The sequence below is a fragment of the Aquarana catesbeiana genome, linkage group LG05 (genome assembly GCF_042186555.1).
Source record: "Aquarana catesbeiana isolate 2022-GZ linkage group LG05, ASM4218655v1, whole genome shotgun sequence".
Taxonomy (NCBI): domain Eukaryota; kingdom Metazoa; phylum Chordata; class Amphibia; order Anura; family Ranidae; genus Aquarana; species Aquarana catesbeiana.
Genome location: NC_133328.1, coordinates 647,849,939 through 647,870,008, shown reverse-complemented (window position 1 = coordinate 647,870,008; position 20,070 = coordinate 647,849,939). Strand labels below are relative to the sequence as shown.

At 46.7% G+C, this 20,070-nt stretch overlaps 1 protein-coding gene across 1 annotated transcript in view; it reads right to left on the bottom strand.

Annotated features, from left to right (window-relative positions):
* Positions 1-20,070, bottom strand: part of MAP4 (microtubule associated protein 4) — a 158,458-nt gene that overhangs the window by 84,426 nt on the left and 53,962 nt on the right. The window contains 3 exon segments of the mRNA XM_073632497.1: positions 3,290-5,257; positions 7,199-7,288; positions 8,574-8,708. Of these exon segments, the coding sequence (XP_073488598.1) occupies positions 3,290-5,257; positions 7,199-7,288; positions 8,574-8,708 (2,193 nt within the window).

Sequence of the window (20,070 nt, the reverse complement as noted above, 5' to 3'; positions counted from 1 at the left end):
CTACATTAAAAAAATCAGATACCATACTCCATATTACTCCATGAACTCATGAATACAATACGAACATCTGTCCAAACCAATCTGGTGTATGAAGAACAATTCACAGCCATTAACATCAGTCATTTTGACTCGGACTAACCAGGAAACCTTAAAGATGAACTCCAGGCGGATATAAATACAAATGAATGCAGCTGTGTGTTCAGTAACACATCATTAAATGTGTTTTTTTCCAAATGAAAAGGTGTAAGTACCCGATTTTGACCCGGTATCTACTTTCTGCACAGCAGAGCTCAGACTAAGGTGGAAGAAGCAGCACAAGGAGCTAATCAAGTGTGCTGCAGTGCTCAATACGGAGCATTCTGATATGAGGAAAGAGAACTTACAGAGTTTGGCCCCTATCACACAGGCTTTCCGATCAGGTTCGCCTGAAAAACTGACAGGCGAACCGGATCGGTCCCGCCATTCAACCCTATGGAGCGGCGGATGTCAGCGGAGACATGTCCGCCAACATCCGCTGCTATCCAATACTCTCTGCCAAAACCAGATGGATTGTGACCCCATTTTTTATCCGTCTGGCGTATGGGATTGGATGAAAACAGACAGGCGGTCCGTTTTCATCTGATCTCCCAATAGAGAGCAGCAGGGCTCTTACAGGTCTGTCTCTGCACAGTGAGCAGAGACGGACCTGTCATCCGCCTGCTCAGCGGGGATCAGCGGCGTGATCCCCCCCGAGCAGAGTGGACACACATACACACACCACACACACAGTCACAGTGGGGACGGGATGGAAAGTATTCAGACCCCCTTAAATTTTTCACTCTTTGTTATATTGCAGCCATTTGCTAAAATCATTTAAGTTCATTTTTTACTCATTAATGTACACACAGCACCCCATATTGCACACACAGCACCCCCATATTGACAGAACACAGAATTGTTGACATTTTTGAAGATTTATTCAAAAAGAAAAACTGAACTATCACATGGTCCTAAGTATTCAGACCCTTTGCTGTGACACTCATATATATAACTCAGGTGCTGTCCATTTCTTCTGATCATCCTTGAGATGGTTCTACACCTTCATTTGAATCCAGCTGTGTTTGATTATACTGATTGGACTTGATTAGGAAAGCCACACACCTGTCTATATAAGACCTTACAGCTCACAGTGCATGTCAGAGCAATTGAGAATCATGAGGTCAAAGGAACTGCCTGAAGAGCTCAGAGACAGAATTGTGGCAAGGCACAGATCTGGCCAAGGTTACAAATAACATTTCTGCTGCACTTAAGGTTCCTAAGAGCACAGTGGCCTTCTCCAGAGTGCTCAGGACCTCAGACTGGGCCGAAGGTTTACCTTCCAACAAGACAATGACCCTAAGCACACAGCTAAAATAACGAAGGAGCGGCTTCACAACAACTCCGTGACTGTTCTGGAATGGCCCAGCCAGAGCCCTGACTTAAACCCAATGGAGGATCTCTGGAGAGACCTAAAAATGGCCGTCCACCAACGTTTACCATCCCCCCTGACAGAACTGGAGAGGATCTGCAAGGAGGAATGGCAGAGGATCCCCAAATCCAGGTGTGAAAAACATGTTTCAGCTTTCCCAAAAAGACTCATGGCTGTATTAGATCAAAAGGAGCTTCTACTAAATACTGAGCAAAGGGTCTGAATACTTAGGACCATGTGATAATTCAGTTTTTTTTTTTTTTTAAAAATCTGCAAAAATGTCAACAATTCTGTGTTTTTCTGTCAATATGGGGTGCTGTGTGTACAATATGGGGTGCTGTGTGTACATTAATGAGGAAAAAAATTAACTTAAATGATTTTAGCAAATGGCTGCAATATAACAAAGTGAAAACTTTAGGGGGGTCGGAATGCTTTCCGACCCCACTGTATATATATATACCCAGGGTTATGGCAGCAGCTAGCTGCCATAACCCCGGTAATTTGTTTTATACAGTGGGCAATCCTTTCACATAAAAAAAGTGGTCCTGGCGACGGATTCACCACAGGATCCCCACCCTGTCGCTTTCCGGTCATTTCTCCCATTTGCTGAAGCCGACGATAAGGGGGGGATTATGCGTTCCCCTGGAGTGCTGGGCAGGAAGTCGAGTGAGGGCAAGACGGTGCCCACTCGACTCTATGCCCTTGGAGGACCGGAGTGACGTCTGACAACACTTCCGCCTTAAAGGACAAGTTTTTATTTTTATTAGTAAAAGGACTTTTTTTTTTTTTTTTGCTTTCAAGTGTGAAAGATTGAGACTTTGAGTTGTACTTTAACTGAACTGTGTGCTCAACTATGTGTAATGTGTGCTGCTTTTACTTACTAATCTGGCTGTTTTTTTCTCCTGGATTTTCAGATTGTAGAGTTCTGTGTGTTTGTAAACAAAATTGTGTGTGAGATTGGACACAAGCAATCAGCAGGTTTCAGCCAAGTCCAATCAAAACCAGAAGCAAGCCATGTACCTTGAGCCATGCCTGCACCTGCCACTTGCTCACAGTATATTTACTGTTAACGTTTGGCAGGAGGATAAAAGCAAAAGAAACAAAAAAACTTTTGAACCACTTTTCAATGACATTAGTCCAGCTGCCAAACATACTGAGAATTTTTGTTTGAAAACCTGCTAGTGTATAGCCAGCTTTAGAAATACAATCTGCCTATTGGGTCCTATGTATAATCCTAATCCAAAAAAAAAAGCAAAAAAAAAGCAAAAAAAAAAAAGCAAAAAAAAAGGCTTTTTTTTTTTAAGGTTTCCCGTGTGAATGAAAACACAGTAGAGGTTTCTCAAATTTAACTGCAAAAGCGGAAATACACTTAAAAAGGGAGAAAGCCTTTTAGCCTGTATTTGAGTTGAGTAGTTTTATTTTGAGAAACTATTGGTATTGGGCTGCCCAAGTCGAGGTAAGCCTGGAGTTCAACTTTAACAGGTTTTTTTTAAAACAAAGGAAAAAAAAAAAAAAAAAAAAAAAAGCACCAGAAATACTAAAAAAACTTTCAAGGATATATATATATGTTTAGATTTCAATAGACATTTAACCTTTTGAGCAACTTTTAAATTAAATTTTTTTTTGCCAAGAAAAACAGTAAAAGGAAACAGAAGAGCAGACCTACTGACAGAAAGTTCCGGAGTTGTATCAGACTTGCTTTCACAAACCTCACAAAAAGATGAACACCTAGATACACTGACCCCACTGAACACCAAGAATGGACAGCCTATATCAGCATTCAGCAAGTATAGATTCTCTCTTTATTCATGCTACTACTTTATAAGAACAATGAAGTCTTACCTGGCTCGGGGGGCTGTTCAGGCAGTTGAGGTTCATCCTTTCCTGTGACAGTCAAAACTTCCTCTGTCTGCTGAAGAGTCTTGGGAGAAGCTGGGATCTCGGAGACTTCTGGCTTAGAGGAAACAGGAATCTCTGCCTGAGGAGAGGCGGGAGGCTCCAGCTGGGCCTGAGCTACAGGAGAAGTGGGAGGCTCCACCTGGGTCTGGGCAAAAGGAGAGGCGGGAGACTCCGACTGGGTCTGGGCAAAAGGAGAGGCGGGAGGCTCCGACTGGGTCTGGGCAAAAGGAGAGGCGGGAGGCTCCGACTGGGTCTGAGCTACAGGAGAGGCGGGAGGCTCCACCTGGGTCTGAGCTACAGGAGAGGCGGGAGGCTCCACCTGGGTCTGAGCTACAGGAGAGGCGGGAGGCTCCACCTGGGTCTGAGCTACAGGAGAGGCGGGAGGCTCCACCTGGGTCTGGGCAAAAGGAGAGGCGGGAGGCTCCACCTGGGTCTGGGCAAAAGGAGAGGCGGGAGGCTCCACCTGGGTCTGGGCAAAAGGAGAGGCGGGAGGCTCCACCTGGGTCTGGGCAAAAGGAGAGGCGGGAGGCTCCACCTGGGTCTGGGCAAAAGGAGAGGCGGGAGGCTCCACCTGGGTCTGGGCAAAAGGAGAGGCGGGAGGCTCCACCTGGGTCTGGGCAAAAGGAGAGGCGGGAGGCTCCACCTGGGTCTGGGCAAAAGGAGAGGCGGGAGGCTCCAGCTGGGTCTGGGCAAAAGGAGAGGCGAGAGGCTCCAGCTGGGTCTGGGCAAAAGGAGAGGCGAGAGGCTCCAGCTGGGTGTGAGCTACAGGAGAGGAGGGAGGTTCCAGCTGGGTGTGAGCTACAGGAGAGGAGGGAGGCTCCAGCTGGGTGTGAGCTACAGGAGAGGAGGGAGGCTCCAGCTGGGTGTGAGCTACAGGAGAGGAGGGAGGCTCCAGCTGGGTGTGAGCTACAGGAGAGGAGGGAGGCTCCAGCTGGGTGTGAGCTACAGGAGAGGAGGGAGGCTCCAGCTGGGTGTGAGCTACAGGAGAGGAGGGAGGCTCCAGCTGGGTGTGAGCTACAGGAGAGGAGGGAGGCTCCAGCTGGGTGTGAGCTACAGGAGAGGAGGGAGGCTCCAGCTGGGTGTGAGCTACAGGAGAAGCGGGAAGATCCAGTTGGGTGTGAGCTACAGGAGAAGCGGGAGGCTCCAGTTGGGTGTGAGCTACAGGAGAAGCGGGAGGCTCCAGCTGGGTGTGAGCTACAGGAGAAGCAGGAGGCTCCAGCTGGGTGTGAGCTACAGGAGAAGCAGGAGGCTCCAGTTGGGTGTGAGCTACAGGAGAGGCGGGAGGCTCCAGTTGGGTGTGAGCTACAGGAGAGGCAGGAGGCTCCAGCTGGGTGTGAGCTACAGGAGAGGCAGGAGGCTCCAGCTGGGTGTGAGCTACAGGAGAGGCAGGAGGCTCCAACCGAGTCTGGGCAATAGGAGAAGCAGGGGCTTCTACCCCAGCCTGGACAGCAGCAGAGGCAGGGGGCTCTACCTCAGACTTAGCAGCAGCAGAGGGAGAAATGGGAGGCTCTTCATCAGCCTGGGTGGCAAGAGGCTCTGCCTCAGCTACAAAAGAAGCCGGAGAAGCTGGGGACTCAGAGGAGGATTCCTGGATCCAATCAGCAGGGGCCTCTTCCTGGATCTGAGATGCGAAAGAGTCGAGGGGCTCTTCAAATAATTTAGCAGGGGATGCTGGGATCTCTTCCTGGGTGTCAGCAGCAGCAGGGTTTGCTTCCTGGCTTGCCTGGAAAGCAGGTGGCCCCTGTTTTTGCTCTATAGCATCCCCAAGTGGCTCTTTCTCTACTGGAGCAGTTTCTTCAGAAGCAGTTAGATTTTCTTCAATTCCATGCGCAAAACATTCAGAAAATGCAGGCGGATCACCAATAGAGCTAGAAGATCCTTCTTGTGCCGTAACCTCCAGGCTTAGGTCCTCTAAATGTACAAAAAAAAAAAAAAAAAAAAAGTAATATATTTTTATTATCTGCAGTCTATACTAAGAACAATGATAAAAGTGAGCTTAAGCAACACAGAGATTCTGGGTGCCAAACTGTACAAAATACAAGTGTTGTTGAAACAAACGAACATTTGAAGTGCAATAAGTGTCTCCTCATCTTTGCGCACACTGCTGGACATGCCTTTATCTATAATCAGCCCAAAAACAAAGCAGCAGATAGTGCAGATTTTAAAGCCTCGTACACACGCTTTGATTTTCGGACGTCCGATTTTTGTGGCATGCTAGTCTCATGTCAAAAGTGAAGAGGTTACCAACGATACGAGAATTTACATTTGATAGAATACAACGTCAGAAGTGACGCAACGCGTTAAATAGTTTTATATGTATTCTTTCGTTTCTGAGCATGTGTAGTCTCGCTCTTATGATTTTTTTTCGTACGAAAACCGTACTAATGAAACGAAAATCAGACGTTGAGTTCACATCCGACAAAACTAATAGTCTGCACATCCGGCTTTTGTCTGACGTAAAAGTGACAATCGTCTGTCAAAAACACCGTGCCAATGGTAAGATTTGGGGACGACGGGTCGTCGTAACACAATTGACGTCCGAAAACCAAAAACTGTGTGTATGGGCCTTAAGGCAATCTGAGTGCAATCCTAGCGAAGCATTCAAAGGAAAAATGTGGCAGGCAGCACGGTGATCCAGTACACAAATCCCACTGCTTGGCCTCATACCATGTGTGGCGTTTGATTCACTGACCAATACATTATCTATAGCAGGGATATGCAATTAGCGGACCTTCAGCTGTTGCAAAACTACAAATCCCATCATGCCTCTGTCTCTGGTTGTCATGCTTGTGGCTGTCAGTCTTGCTATGCCTCATGGGACTTGTAGTTCTGCAACAGCTGGAGGTCCGCTAATTGCATATCCCCTGGTCTATAGTATCATTGGGGGAGGGGGGACGGGAAGGAGGGGTGTCAGTGGAGTATAAAAGGCCAAGAAACACATACACCATCTTTGTTTTAAAGTGTTTCTAAAAGCCTCGTACAAACGATCAGATTTTCGGACGTCCGTTTGTCCAGTTTTTTTTTTTTTGTGGCACGTTCGTCTCATGTTGAAAGTGAAGAGGTTACTCACCATACGAAAATTCTCGTACGTCAGAAAACAACTTCAGAAGTGACGTAATGTGTTGGCCCTGTATCCCCCCTCCCCCCCTCACTGGTAGTGATTGACAGCAACGGGAGCCAACGGCTCCTGCTGCTGTATCCAAGCCAATGAGAAGCTCGAGAGCCAAGACTCTCATGCACATCGCTGGATCAGGATTGAGTTCAGATAAATATAAGGGAGGGGCGGGAAAGCTGCACTCAGGCTATCCTCATGCATAGAATGCATTTTTAAAGGTTAAGTTCACCTTTAGGTAAAACACAAATGCACATATTTTTGCAGGTAAAAAAAAAAGTGTGCATTTATTTTTTTTTTACTTTTACACAGAGGCGTGCAAAGTGCTTCACTCACGATCAGTGGCTAAGCGGGTTCCATGACCAGCTACCGCACTCTTCCCCTCCAGCTTTCCTGGCGATTGCAAATAGAGCGGTCAGCTGCCTGTTGCCTTCAATGGGGTTCCCTCCAGCAGCTAATTGCCGGGAACCGCTGCTGGGTCTCCTGCATCTAATGACTAATTGCCCCAGTCGCAGGTGTGAACGAAGCTTAAAAATGTATTCGTTTGAAGCATCACTTCCTCTACAGAATTCATTGACTTGCTTGAGCAACACTCAAAAGCAGCCAAGTGCAAAACAAACTCGGTAGAGGAAGAAAGCCGAGTGCAGGCGGTCCCCACACATTGCACTACTGTCCGTACTCCGTGTGCCGTGCTTAATGGACTAGTCTGTAGATAATCTCCACAACAAACCCCCACTCACCTTGAGGTTGCTGGGGAACATGATTCTGTGCCTCTACAGAGCGGTACCCTGGAGCCTCATATGAGTCTGACTCTTCCAACTCTAAAGCGTCTGCGAAAAAACACCATTTATGGCTCATGTATGAAAAGGTCTGGAAACTACACCCACAACACCCATAGAAACCAAACAGCGAGAATTTGGTTTTGTCTCGATTGAAATAAAAAAGTTTTCTATGCATGCAATGCCTTCATAATTCAGATATCAAGCATGCAAGGCCTCCAATATTTGTACATCAAGCATGCAAGGCCTCCATTATTTGTATATTAAGCATGCAAGGCCTCCAATATTTGTACATCAAGCATGCAAGGCCTCCAATATTTGTACATCAAGCATGCAAGGCCTCCAATATTTGTATATTAAGCATGCAAGGCCTCCATAATTCATACATCAAGCATTCAAGGCCTCCATAGCTCATACATCAAGCATGCAAGGCCTCCCTAGCTCATACATCAAGGATGCAAGGCCTCCATAGCTCATACATCAAGCATGCAAGGCCTCCATAGCTCATACATCAAGCATGCAAGGCCTCCATAGCTCATACATCAAGCATGCAAGGCCTCCATAGCTCATACATCAAGCATGCAAAGGCCTCCATAGCTCATACATCAAGCATGCAAGGCCTCCATAGCTCATACATCAAGCATGCAAGGCCTCCATAGCTCATACATCAAGCATGCAAGGCCTCCATAGCTCATACATCAAGCATGAAAGGCCTCCATAGCTCATACATCAAGCATGCAAGGCCTCCATAGCTCATACATCAAGCATGCAAGGCCTCCATAGCTCATACATCAAGCATGCAAGGCCTCCATAGCTCATACATCAAGCATGCAAGGCCTCCATAGCTCATACATCAAGCATGCAAGGCCTCCATAGCTCATACATCAAGCATGCAAGGCCTCCATAGCTCATACATCAAGCATGCAAGGCCTCCATAGCTCATACATCAAGCATGCAAGGCCTCCATAGCTCATACATCAAGCATGCAAGGCCTCCATAGCTCATACATCAAGCATGCAAGGCCTCCATAGCTCATACATCAAGCATGCAAGGCCTCCATAGCTCATACATCAAGCATGCAAGGCCTCCATAGCTCATACATCAAGCATGCAAGGCCTCCATAGCTCATACATCAAGCATGCAAGGCCTCCATAGCTCATACATCAAGCATGCAAGGCCTCCATAGCTCATACATCAAGCAAGCAAGGCCTCCATAGCTCATACATCAAGCAAGGCCTCCATAGCTCATACATCAAGCAAGGTCTCCATAATTCATACATCAAGCAAGGTCTCCATAATTCATACATCATACAATTACAGCCGACATTGCTCGTACCAGACTCCTGCTGATGCCGCCGCTGCCGTTCGGCCAATCCAGGTAGAAGCTGGCTCTCCGGGACCGCCGGAGAATCTGAGACCTCAGCTACAAACCGCGGATCCTCAGACTGCAAAGTATGCAGCTCTTCAAGTTCTGCAACAGGGAGGAAGGTAATTCTTAAAGCGACCCGGTCTTTAAAACTTAAAAATTGCATGTGAAAGCAAAGAAGGATCATAAAAAAAAATAAATAAATATATATATATATAAAAAAAGCACTTGCAGTGTGTTTTTATTTACCATAAATGATTTTGTTCACTTGCAATGTGCTTTTGAACTGGCTAGAAAAGAACTTCAAGAAAAGTCTGTTCCCTAGCACAGCCCCTTCCTGGCACGTCACAGCCCTCTTCTCTTCTTAGAATGTGAAAGGTCAGACTGTGCTGGCCAGGCTTCTTCCCTTTTATGTAAAGCTTGCGCTAGCTGAGAGAAGGGGGAATTCTACAGAATGTAACTTGAGTGACAGCTCAGTGTCTGCTGACATCACATCCAAGATGGCGGCACCCAGCAGCAGTCTCGGGGCATTTTGACGCAAGGGAGGAGTTACAGGTAAACATGTTAATTTCACATTATTGAAAACTTTTTTGCTGAAAATAAATAAAAATCTGGCTTCAGGGTATTTTCAAAGCTTGCACCGGCCATATCTTACGCATGTAGGTCGTGCTTCTCGCACACACATTTCATAATTTTTTTCTGTTTGTCAGATAATCCCAGCGCTGACCAGGCAAAAATCCAGCATGGCTAGTGTGCCCTTATCAGAAGGCTGAGGAAGAAGGATGTCTGTCATGGTCAGGCGGGGAGCCTACAGACATACATTTTCCACAATCAGACCAGAAGTGGCAGGATTGGGGGAACTTTGTAGCACCCCAAACTGGATTTTAAAAAAAAGGACATATATGATGCAGTCTGCCTCTGACAGTTTTATTATCGGTTGATGCTGCCAGCAGGTTCTCTCCCCCCCCCCCCCCCCCCACTTCCTTTTAAACCGGGTGACAACACTTTGTTCCGCAGTAAAAACAGCACAGCAGCGTTGTCACCCTTTGGGATGGGGGTCGTTCATTATAGACCTGTAAAATTAAAGTACGTAAACCCAAAAACCAAGAATGTAATAGATTACAGTTTACAGTCCCTGGGTGTGGAGACTGCATTTTTTTTTTAAAGTGCATTTCCACTTTTGCAGTCAATTTTGAGAAAACCCATTATATCTTTGTTCCCATTCACACAGCATGTCTGGGTTTAAAAAAAAACGAAAAAAACAAAAAAACGAAAAAACAAAACAAAAAAACAGATCAGAATTCCCCCCCCCCGCAGCTTGTTGGGGGGGGGGGGGTGTCGGGCCCCATAGGATGAATCTCCCACTATGCATGCTGTGTCCCTGGGGGTGAGGAGAGTCGCTGCTACACCAGGAAGAGGGCCAACTAGCTCATTGTTCCCATGCTCTCTCTACGGCTGCCGGGAATTGCAGCCCGAGAACCTGAAGACAAACCGGCCATGCGCCCAACTACCGATCCCAAAAACCCCTGGTCCAGGCTTGATCAGTGGATCTACAACAGCCAATCAGCTCAGACGCTTGGCGCTCCTCCGCCTTGAAATCAGTGGGGTATGATTAGGCCAGTGATGTGGAAGGAAGGTTGGCACTGCTGCACAGAACCTCCTATGGAGGCCATATTGGAGAGCAGGCAACTGGGCTGCACGAGCTGCCCCCCCCCCCTCCCCAGTCCGGAAGAACGGTCTTCTTCAAGACCAGTTCCTGGTGCCAGGAAGGTTGGGGACAGCCGTTCCAGAGGTTTCTCAGGAGGAGTCATGGCTGCTCCAAATTTGAGTAATATGGTGAGCCTGTCCTAAGTCTGCCTCATTGGCATACACAGTGCAAGAAGCCCAGCCTCTATACCAGGGGTCTTCAAAGTACGGCCCTCCAGTTGTTCAGGAACTACAAGTCCCATCATGCCCAGTCATGTCTGTGAAGGTCAGAGTTTTACAAGGCCTAATGGGATGTGTAGTTCCGCAACAGCTAGAGAGCCGTAGTTTGAAGATTCCTGCTCTACACGTTCAGCCTTTTGTTAGGACAGACAGTGTGCAGTTTAGATTCAATTGATGAGGAAGATCTGCCAGCACAGTACAGACAGGGTTAATTATTGCAAACACAGCTGCCCAATCCCTGTAAAGAAAACTACCTAGGACTGTTCCTTGCTGGAGGGTCCAGAATAAAGCATCTTCAAAAAGGGGGACGCTGTGATTTTTTAAATATATATTTTTTTACTTCTGATATGCTAATGGGGGCATGGAAGTCTGAGCGGTCCCAATTTGGCAAAGTGGAAATACACTTTAAAGTGGTTGTAAAGGCAGAAGGTGCATTCTATGCATTAGGATTAAAAAAAAAAAAAAAAAACTGTGTGCAGCAGCCCCTCTCTTACCTACCTGAGCCCCATCTCCATCCAGCGACGTTGCGGGAGACTCCTCAGGAGTCTCCCGCAACGGGGGGGCAGGAGCATTGAAGAGGGTCCCGAGAAGAGGAGGATCTGGGCTGCTCTGTGCAAAACCATTACACAGAGCAGGTAAGTATACCATGTTTGTTATTAAAAAGAAAAAAAAAAAAAACTGACTTTAGTATCACTTTAAGGCCTTTTTTTCCCCTTCTCTTCTGGTGATTCTGCAAACAACTTCCTGTCCCTTTGTATCTACACTTTATCCACTGTATCTATGGAGGCAGCCATGGTTGTCCCAATCCCTGGACTTCCAACATGTCTGCCTTTCTCCATTTCTATTACATGGTAGTTGATGGGATTAGTAGTTTACACGATAAAGAGAAGGTTCTAGGTGTTCTTCTTAAAAGCTTAACTCCAGGAATGTGAAAATGTCTACTCTGGCAGTGCCCCCCCCCTTTTTAGTCTAGGGGTGGGGGGAAGAGTAATATTTACCTTGTCCTCACTCCAGCAGGGTCTGCGACCAGTCCCAGGAGGCTTCCTTTCTAAGCTGCTTCAGGGCCCTGGTCACATGCTTGCCTTCTCACGTGCAATTTCCTAACCCTTTGTGCCCATCTCAGTGTTTTATTTAAAAAAAAAAAAAAAAAAAAAAGGCGTCTATACAAAGCGCCACTCAACGGTCATGTGACCGGCCGGATCTCCCCTCTCCCGAACTGACATTTGGAGAGGGAGGGGCCGAAAAATCCCCCACTGACGTCAGTCGGGAGGAGAGAGGAAAGAGGCGGCCGGTCACGTGAGCGCTGAGAGGCGCTCTGAAATTAGGTATAGGCGTCTTTTTTTTTTTTTTTTTTTTAATAATAAACATTAGGAAAACACACAGGATTATATAAAGCATTAAAAGTTATTTCAGAAGCAGGAGGGGGGCATTCACTGTCACTAGCTGACAGGCAGGGAGAGGAGAGGACGGGGAGAGCAGGGCTGCGGATGATGAGGGAACATAAACTGACCACGGTGTGAGGGCTCAGCAGCCATGATAAACCGTGGTCAGTTTATAGAGGGGACGGCCGGCAGAACTAGGCAGGATCAGCCAGGTATTTCAGGTGATACAGGGGGACAAATGACAGCACAAGACTTGTGCTGTATAACATGCTTTAACTACTTGCCGACCAGCCGCAGTTCCACTGTGGCAGGTTGACATGTCTGCGCGAATTGCCGTCATGGTACGACGGCTCATCAAAGCACCATAGCAGGCGCGCGCAGCGTGTTGCCGATGCGCGTGGCCGGCGGGCGCGATTTCCGCTGCCCACCTGCGATCGCGGGCACGAGAGCCAGAACCGGGATTGGCGTGTGTAAACCACTGCCAGTGACATTTACACCATAATCACGAATTATTTATAGCACTGATGGCTGTATAAATGTCAATGGTCCCAAAAAAGGGTCCGATCCGTCCGCCGCAATGTCACAGTCCCACAAAAAAAAAAAAAAAAAACAAAAAAAAAAAAAAAAAACGCAGATTGTCGCCATTACTAGTAAAAAAAATACTAGTAAAAATAAAAATGCCATAAATCTATCCCCTATTTTGTAGACGCTATAACTTTTGCGCAAATCAATCAACATACGCCTATTGCGATTTTCTTTTACCAAAAATATGTAGATTACATATTGGCCTATACTGATGAAGAAACTAGTTTTTTACATTTTTGGATATTATAGCAAAAAGTAAAAAATATTGCTTTTTTTTCAAAAATTGTCCTTTTGTTTAAAGCGCAAAAAATAAAAACCGCAGGTGATCAAATACCACCAAAAGAAAGCTCTATTTGTGGGGGAAAAAAAGGACATAAGGCACAACCATGCATGACTGCGCAATTGTTAAAGCGACGCAATGCCAATGCCATATCGCAAAAAATGGCCTGGTCATTAAGGGGGTAAATCCTTTCGGGACTGAAGTGGTTAAAGAAACAGGATCCATTCATTTTTTCTTTTTTAGGGCAATGAACACCTTAAGCTCACAGCAGTGGTAAGGACACATTTCTGGCAGGATCAACAGGTATTTTCTGTAACTGATAAAAATGTTCTTAGCCTGAAAAAAAAAAAAAAAAAACAAAGCAAAAAAACAAAACCACAACAAATGCAACCACCAAATCCAAGGACTGCGATAGAACACACTTTTGTTTTTGGGTTTAGATACAATAGTGAATTAGTTTTTTTTTTTTTTTTTTAAATTGGGCCCCAGATGTTTTTAGCCATTATGTGGTAGCATGCGCAGCATATCAGCACATTATGGCAAACTTACCTGGCAAGCGTCCACTTCCAGAGCTGCACGATCAGTGCTTCCATCTTCTCCCAATCGTTTGACCGCTTGGTTGGTCGGGCTGTGATAATGTCACCCGCATGTCACTGAAAGGTGTAGACTGATGGTGCATGTGCGGCTCAGGGGGAACATAAAACTGCACCAGGCAGAGAGAAGGGTTTATGACAGAAGAGACCATATACTATAAAGAACTTGGACCTTACCAGTACCAGCGAGAAACGATCAAATAGAATATGTGGTCGTTCCCTCGCTGGTACCAGTAAAGTCCAAATTATTTCAGGTTCTTTATAGTATATTGTCTCAATGGCTGTGGTATCATCTTTCTGGTTGTGACAGAAAAGACCAATAGGGTCTCTTACATTCTATTAAAAAAAAAAAAAAAAAAAGGCAACCAGCCAACGTCAGCCATTACCTATAAGAAGTTCCAGCAACCGTTCTTCTCTCTAGTTTTAAACCATATATGAATACAAGCTTGCTATTGCAAGCACCCCTGGCAATGCTACATGGTTTGTCCCGCCCCTGTATGGGCTTGTTCACATGTACGGCAGGAACAGGTCACTCCTCTAAAAAGTGATCTGCGCTCACATCGGTTTTCAGGTGTTTAACAGGGGGGGTGAGGAGGTGACATGTCCCCTCCTCGCTGTCAGATTTAACCCTATAAAATTGCCACACTGCTGCGCCCGCAATCATGCTGTTGCAGCGCAGCCCCATAGAACTGCATTAGTCGTGGTCGGCGGTGGGTCCCTGCCAAAAGAGCCATGCGGTTTAAGTCTTGGCGCGGTCGTGAAGCACGTGTACAGCAGTAAGTTAGTGTTCAGACAGTTGGTCGGTCGCAGCTCAAACCGCCCCCTGGTTTTACTGTGCCTGTGGGAACGAAGCCTCGTGGTTAATTTTAGTAGCAGGCCAAGCTGTCCGGCAAATGTTGATACAAATATACAGGTGCATCTCAAAAAAAAAAAAAAAAAATAGAATATCAAAAAAAGTTCATTTATTTCAGAAACTCATTATATAGAGAGTCATTACACAAAAACAGTGATCCATTTCAAGCATTTCTCTTTTTAATTTAGTTGATTATGCCTTACAGCAAGTAAAAACCCAAAATTCAGCATCACAGAAAATTTGACTATAGAGATAAAGTTGAATATTGTAGACCAGGGATATGCAATTAGCGGAACTCCAACTGTTGCAGAACTACAAGTCCCATGAAGCATTGCAAGACTGACATCCACAAGCATGCCACCCAGAGGCAGAGGCATGATGGGACTTGTAGTTTTGCAACAGCCGGAGGTCCGCTAATTGCATATTCCTGTTGTAGACTCATGGTGTCACACTCTAATCAGCTAATTAACTCAAAACACCTGTAAAAAAGGTTTCCTGAGCCTTTAAATTAGGGATCTCCAAACTACGGCCCTCCAGCTATTCCGGAACTACAAGTCCCATGAGGCTTTGTAAAACTGACATTCACAGACATGACTAGGCATGATGGTAATTGTAGTTGCTGAACAACTGGAGGCGCATAGTTTTGAGACCCCTGCTTTAGATGGTCTCACCGTCTGATTCAGTAGGTTACAGATCTCCAAACTACGGCCCTCCATCTGATGCAAAACTACACACCGTTACACAATCAAGGGAAAGACTGCTGACTTGACCGTTGTCCAAAAGACAGTCATTGACACCCTCCACAAAGAGGGTAAGTCACAAAAGGTCATTGCTAAAGAAGCTGGCTGTTCACAGAGTGCTGTATCCAAGCATATTAATGGAAAATTGAGTGGAAGGACAAAGTGTGGTAGAAAAAGGTGCAAAAGCAACAGGGATAACCACAGCCTTGAGAGGATTGTGACGCAAAGGCCATTAAAGAATTTGGGAGAGATTCACAAGGAGTGGACTACAGCTGGTGTCAGTGCTTCAAGAACCACCACCACACACAGACAAATCCAGGACCTGGGCTAAAACTGTCCCATTACTTGTGTCAAGCCACTCCTGAACCAGAGACAATGTCAGAAGCACCTTACCTGGGCTAAGGAGAAAAAAAAAGGACTGGACTGTTGCTCAGTAGTGGAGAGGCACATAATCCAGGTTGCATGAGGTCCAGTGTGAAGTTTCCACAATCAGTGAGGATGTCATCTGCTGGTGTTGGTCCTCTGTGTTTTATCAAGTCCAAAGTCAGCGCAGTCCTCTAGCAGGAAATTCTAGAGCACTTCATGCCTCCCTCTGCTGACCAGCTTTATGGAGATGCCGATTTCATTTTCCAGCAGGACTTGTCACCTGCACACACTGCCAAAAGTACCAATACCTGGTCACATGATCATGGGATCACTGTGCTTGATTGGCCAGCAAACTCACCTGACTTAAACACCATAGAGAATCTGTGGGGTATTGTCAAGAGGAAGAGGAGACAGACCAGACCCAACAATGCAGATGGGCTGAAAGCCACTTATCAGAGCAACCTGGGCTTCCATAACACCTCAGCAGTGCCACAGGCTGATTTCCTCCATGCCACGCCGCATTGATGCCACAATTCATGCAAAAGGAGCCCCTACCAAGTATTGAGTGTATACTATACTGTACATGGACACAATTTTCACTAAGCCAACAATTCTCTATCAAATATACTTTTTTTAATTGGTCTTTTGTAATAGTCTAATTTTCTGAGATACTAAATTTTGGGTTGTCACTAGCTGTAAGCCATAATCATCAAAATCAAAATAAATGCTTGAAATAATATCACTCTGTGTAACGCATCTATATAAAATATAGGAGTTTCACTTTTTGAATTGAATTACTGAAATAAAATGAACTGATGATATTCAAATTTTGAGATGCACCTGTAAATGCACAAAAAAAGAAAAAAAAAAAAAAAATCATATTTGAGTAAGATACTGGGTACAATTACAGGAATTAACCCCATAAAGATAACACAACACAATATATTTCGCTCTAGTGTTCCTTTAACAGATGGCAAACAGCTGGCTGCTGTACACGATACTTTTCTCATGTGCAGCAACAGTTCATATTTCAGACAAAGGATATACCCCTTCGTCAGGCTGAAATTAGTGCTGCAGGAGATTACATCTCTCTATGGAGTATCGGAACACATAAAACTCCGGCTGTTTCTAGAGGACTAAAAGGGATACAATCACTTAACGGCACAGATGGCCCAAATCCTAAACTGGCCGAAGAGCGTTCTTAAAAACTGCTTAAAACGAAGCACAGGCATCTTAGCGGCGTCCTGCGGATGAAGACACTAGCTCACCAGACGGGAATCTCACAGTTCAGGCAGAGGCCTCTTCAGAGAGAAAAAGTCTTGAGTTTCAGAAAAGTTTGAAGATTGCTGAACACCAATAGAGAAGAGAAAAGTGGAGTCTCAGCTCCGTGAGTCAGCGAAATTCATCTTCAGTCACCTCAGCTAAACATCATGGAGCAGGAGGGCAGCCGGTTTTGGGGAATGTAAAAAAAAAAAACAAAACATAGCGTTCTCAGCAGTCCCGAAGGCTCCGCGCACACGACAGGCGAGCACTTGATTAAATGTGAATGAGACTGGAAGACAGCTGCAGAGCGAGCTCAGACTGCACATGACAGGCAGGAGAAGAACTATCACTATGTCACAAGTGACAGCTTCCCTCTGCAATGTCAGCCACTCCGAGAGATCAAAATACATTCATCATATCCACCCAACGGCGGCTGGGGCCTCATCCTATCCACCCAACTTCAGCTGGGGCTTCACCCCATCCACCCAACTTCAGCTGGGGCTTCACCCCATCCACCCAACTTCAGCTGGGGCTTCACCCCATCCACCCAACTTCAGCTGGGGCTTCACCCCATCCACCCAAAGTCGGCTCAGGCTTCACCCCATCCACCCAAAGTCGGCTCAGGCTTCACCCCATCCACCCAAAGTCGGCTCAGGCTTCACCCCATCCACCCAAAGTCGGCTCAGGCTTCACCCCATCCACCCAAAGTCGGCTCAGGCTTCACCCCATCCACCCAAAGTCGGCTCAGGCTTCACCCCATCCACCCAAAGTCGGCTCAGGCTTCACCCCATCCACCCAAAGTCGGCTCAGGCTTCACCCCATCCACCCAAAGTCGGCTCAGGCTTCACCCCATCCACCCAAAGTCGGCTCAGGCTTCACCCCATCCACCCAAAGTCGGCTCAGGCTTCACCCCATCCACCCAAAGTCGGCTCAGGCTTCACCCCATCCACCCAAAGTCGGCTCAGGCTTCACCCCATCCACCCACAGTCGGCTCAGGCTTCACCCCATCCACCCACAGTCGGCTCAGGCTTCACCCCATCCACCCACAGTCGGCTCAGGCTTCACCCCATCCACCCACAGTCGGCTCAGGCTTCACCCCATCCACCCAAAGTCGGCTCAGGCTTCACCCCATCCACCCAAAGTCGGCTCAGGCTTCACCCCATCCACCCACAGTCGGCTCAGGCTTCACCCCATCCACCCACAGTCGGCTCAGGCTTCACCCCATCCACCCAAAGTCGGCTCAGGCTTCACCCCATCCACCCAAAGTCGGCTCAGGCTTCACCCCATCCACCCAAAGTCGGCTCAGGCTTCACCCCATCCACCCAAAGTTGGCTGAGGCTTCCATCCAACATCGGTTAAGGCTTCATCATATCCACCCAACCTCGGTTCAGGCTTCCAGAGATCACCCTAAGAGGACCACTAAAAGGGAAAAATATTGTATTTAGTAACTACATGGGGTTAATACCTGTAATAATAGTACTTAGCATAATAAAATCATTTTTATTCCCCGCAGCAGACAGGCCAAGCAGTCCAGAAAGGGACAGTTCCAGAGGTTGGGACAAACTATATTACACTTTTGGGCGTGCCAACAATGGCAGCCATTTACACCTTCACCAAAAACTGCCTATGCAGACATCAGTCTCCTGTGGGTAAAAAATCTCGGTGTCTTCGGCGTTATTCAACTTTAGTCAAAGCTGCAAAGGCTATCGTTCCAGAAAATGCTAGGTAGCCAGGCATTGGCAATAAGCAGTCAGATCTTGATGTAATTATCTGAAAAAAGGAAAATAAAAAAAAAAAAAAAACTTCTCCAGGAGAAGAGGTCCATGGAATACCAGCAAAAAAATTCTCACAAAATGGGCAGGGATTTTAGGAGGGAGCTTTAAGGATGGCACAAGCAAAATATTGGCTAGTGTCCAGTCACCAGATGGTAGTGGTATACAAGCCATGGCCTATGAATACAAGTACAGTGTCCGCTACAATTCCATATTAATTTTATCTATAGTGTAAAATCATAAATTAATTTCCGCATCGTATTCGCTTTCTAGCCTACGCCTTTTAACCACAAACTCATCGGAAAGTTTGTAAACTTTGTGAAGAATCCCGTCACAACCACCGTATTCTCCCAAGATCTCCTGCTCTCTAGCTCCCTTGTCACCTCCTCCCATGCTCACCTCCAGGACTTCTCCTGAGATTTTCCCATCCTTTGGAACTACCTATGCCAATCTGTCCGACTATTTACTATCCATCTTTAGACAATCCCTGAAAACCCTTCTCTGTAATCGCTTGCCGACCAGCCGCCGTCAGTGCGGCAGGTCGGCATGATCCCGCGAGCCGTCATAGCTGTACGTCGGCTCCTTTAAGCGGGATAGCAAGCGTGCGCGCCCGCTGCAATGCGGGGGTGCCGATGCGCGTGGCCAGCAGACGCGATGACCGCCCGCCATCTGCAATCGCGGGCATGAGAGGCAGAACAGGGGTGTGTGTGTGTGTGTGTAAACACACAAATCTCTGTCCTGTGAGGAGAGAAGAGGCAGATCGTGAGTTCCTACTAGCTAGGAACAACAATCTCATTTCCTCCAGTCAGTCCCATCCCCCTACAGTTAGAACACACACTAGGGAACACAGTTAACCCCTTCCCTGCCAGTAATTTTTGTTTGGGTACAGCGTCTCCGTCTCACGACGCTGTTGTCAGTTAAAGCGACGCAGTGCCGTATGGCAAAAAATGGCCTGGTCATTGAGCAGCCAAATCTTCCGGGCTGAAGTGGTTAAAGAAGCCTATCCTGCTTCCAACAAATACACGCTTTTACTTTCTCCATCAGCTCATCTCCCACAGTTATTACCTTTTGTATCACTTGACCCTCCCTCTTAGATTGTAAGCTCTAACAAGCAGGGCTCTCCGATTCCAAATTGTATTGACACTGTAATGTCTCAAAGAAAAATGTAGACGGCAACTCTAGAATCCCATGAAAATCTTTGCTTCATAAAGTGCTGCGCAAATTGTTGGCACTATATAAATCTTGTATAATTCTGTGACACGCAGTCACTATGGGGGTTGATCTACTAAAACTGGATAGCGCAAAATCTGGTGCAGCTCTGCATGGTAGCCAATCAGCTTCTAAGCTCAGCTTCTTCAGTCTGACAATAAAACCTGGAAGCCGATTGGTTTGGTTGTAGGGATGCACCGAAATTTCGGCCACCGAAACATATCGGCCGAAAATGGCCCTTTCGGCAAAAAGCCGACAGAGAATTATTGCCGATACTGGCGCCGAAAATGGGGCCGAAAATGGGGCGGGGCTCCGCCCCTTGTGCCGCCTATCAGGGGGCTTCCTATATTGTAGAAGAGAGGAGAGCCGCCGCCTGGTTGATTAGAGCGCCAGGAACATCACAGCTTTCATTTTGATAGCTGTGTTCCCCCGCTGCGCGCCATCACATACAGCCCCTCCTCCTTGTCCGGGCACTTTGATAGACAAATCACCCGTCCA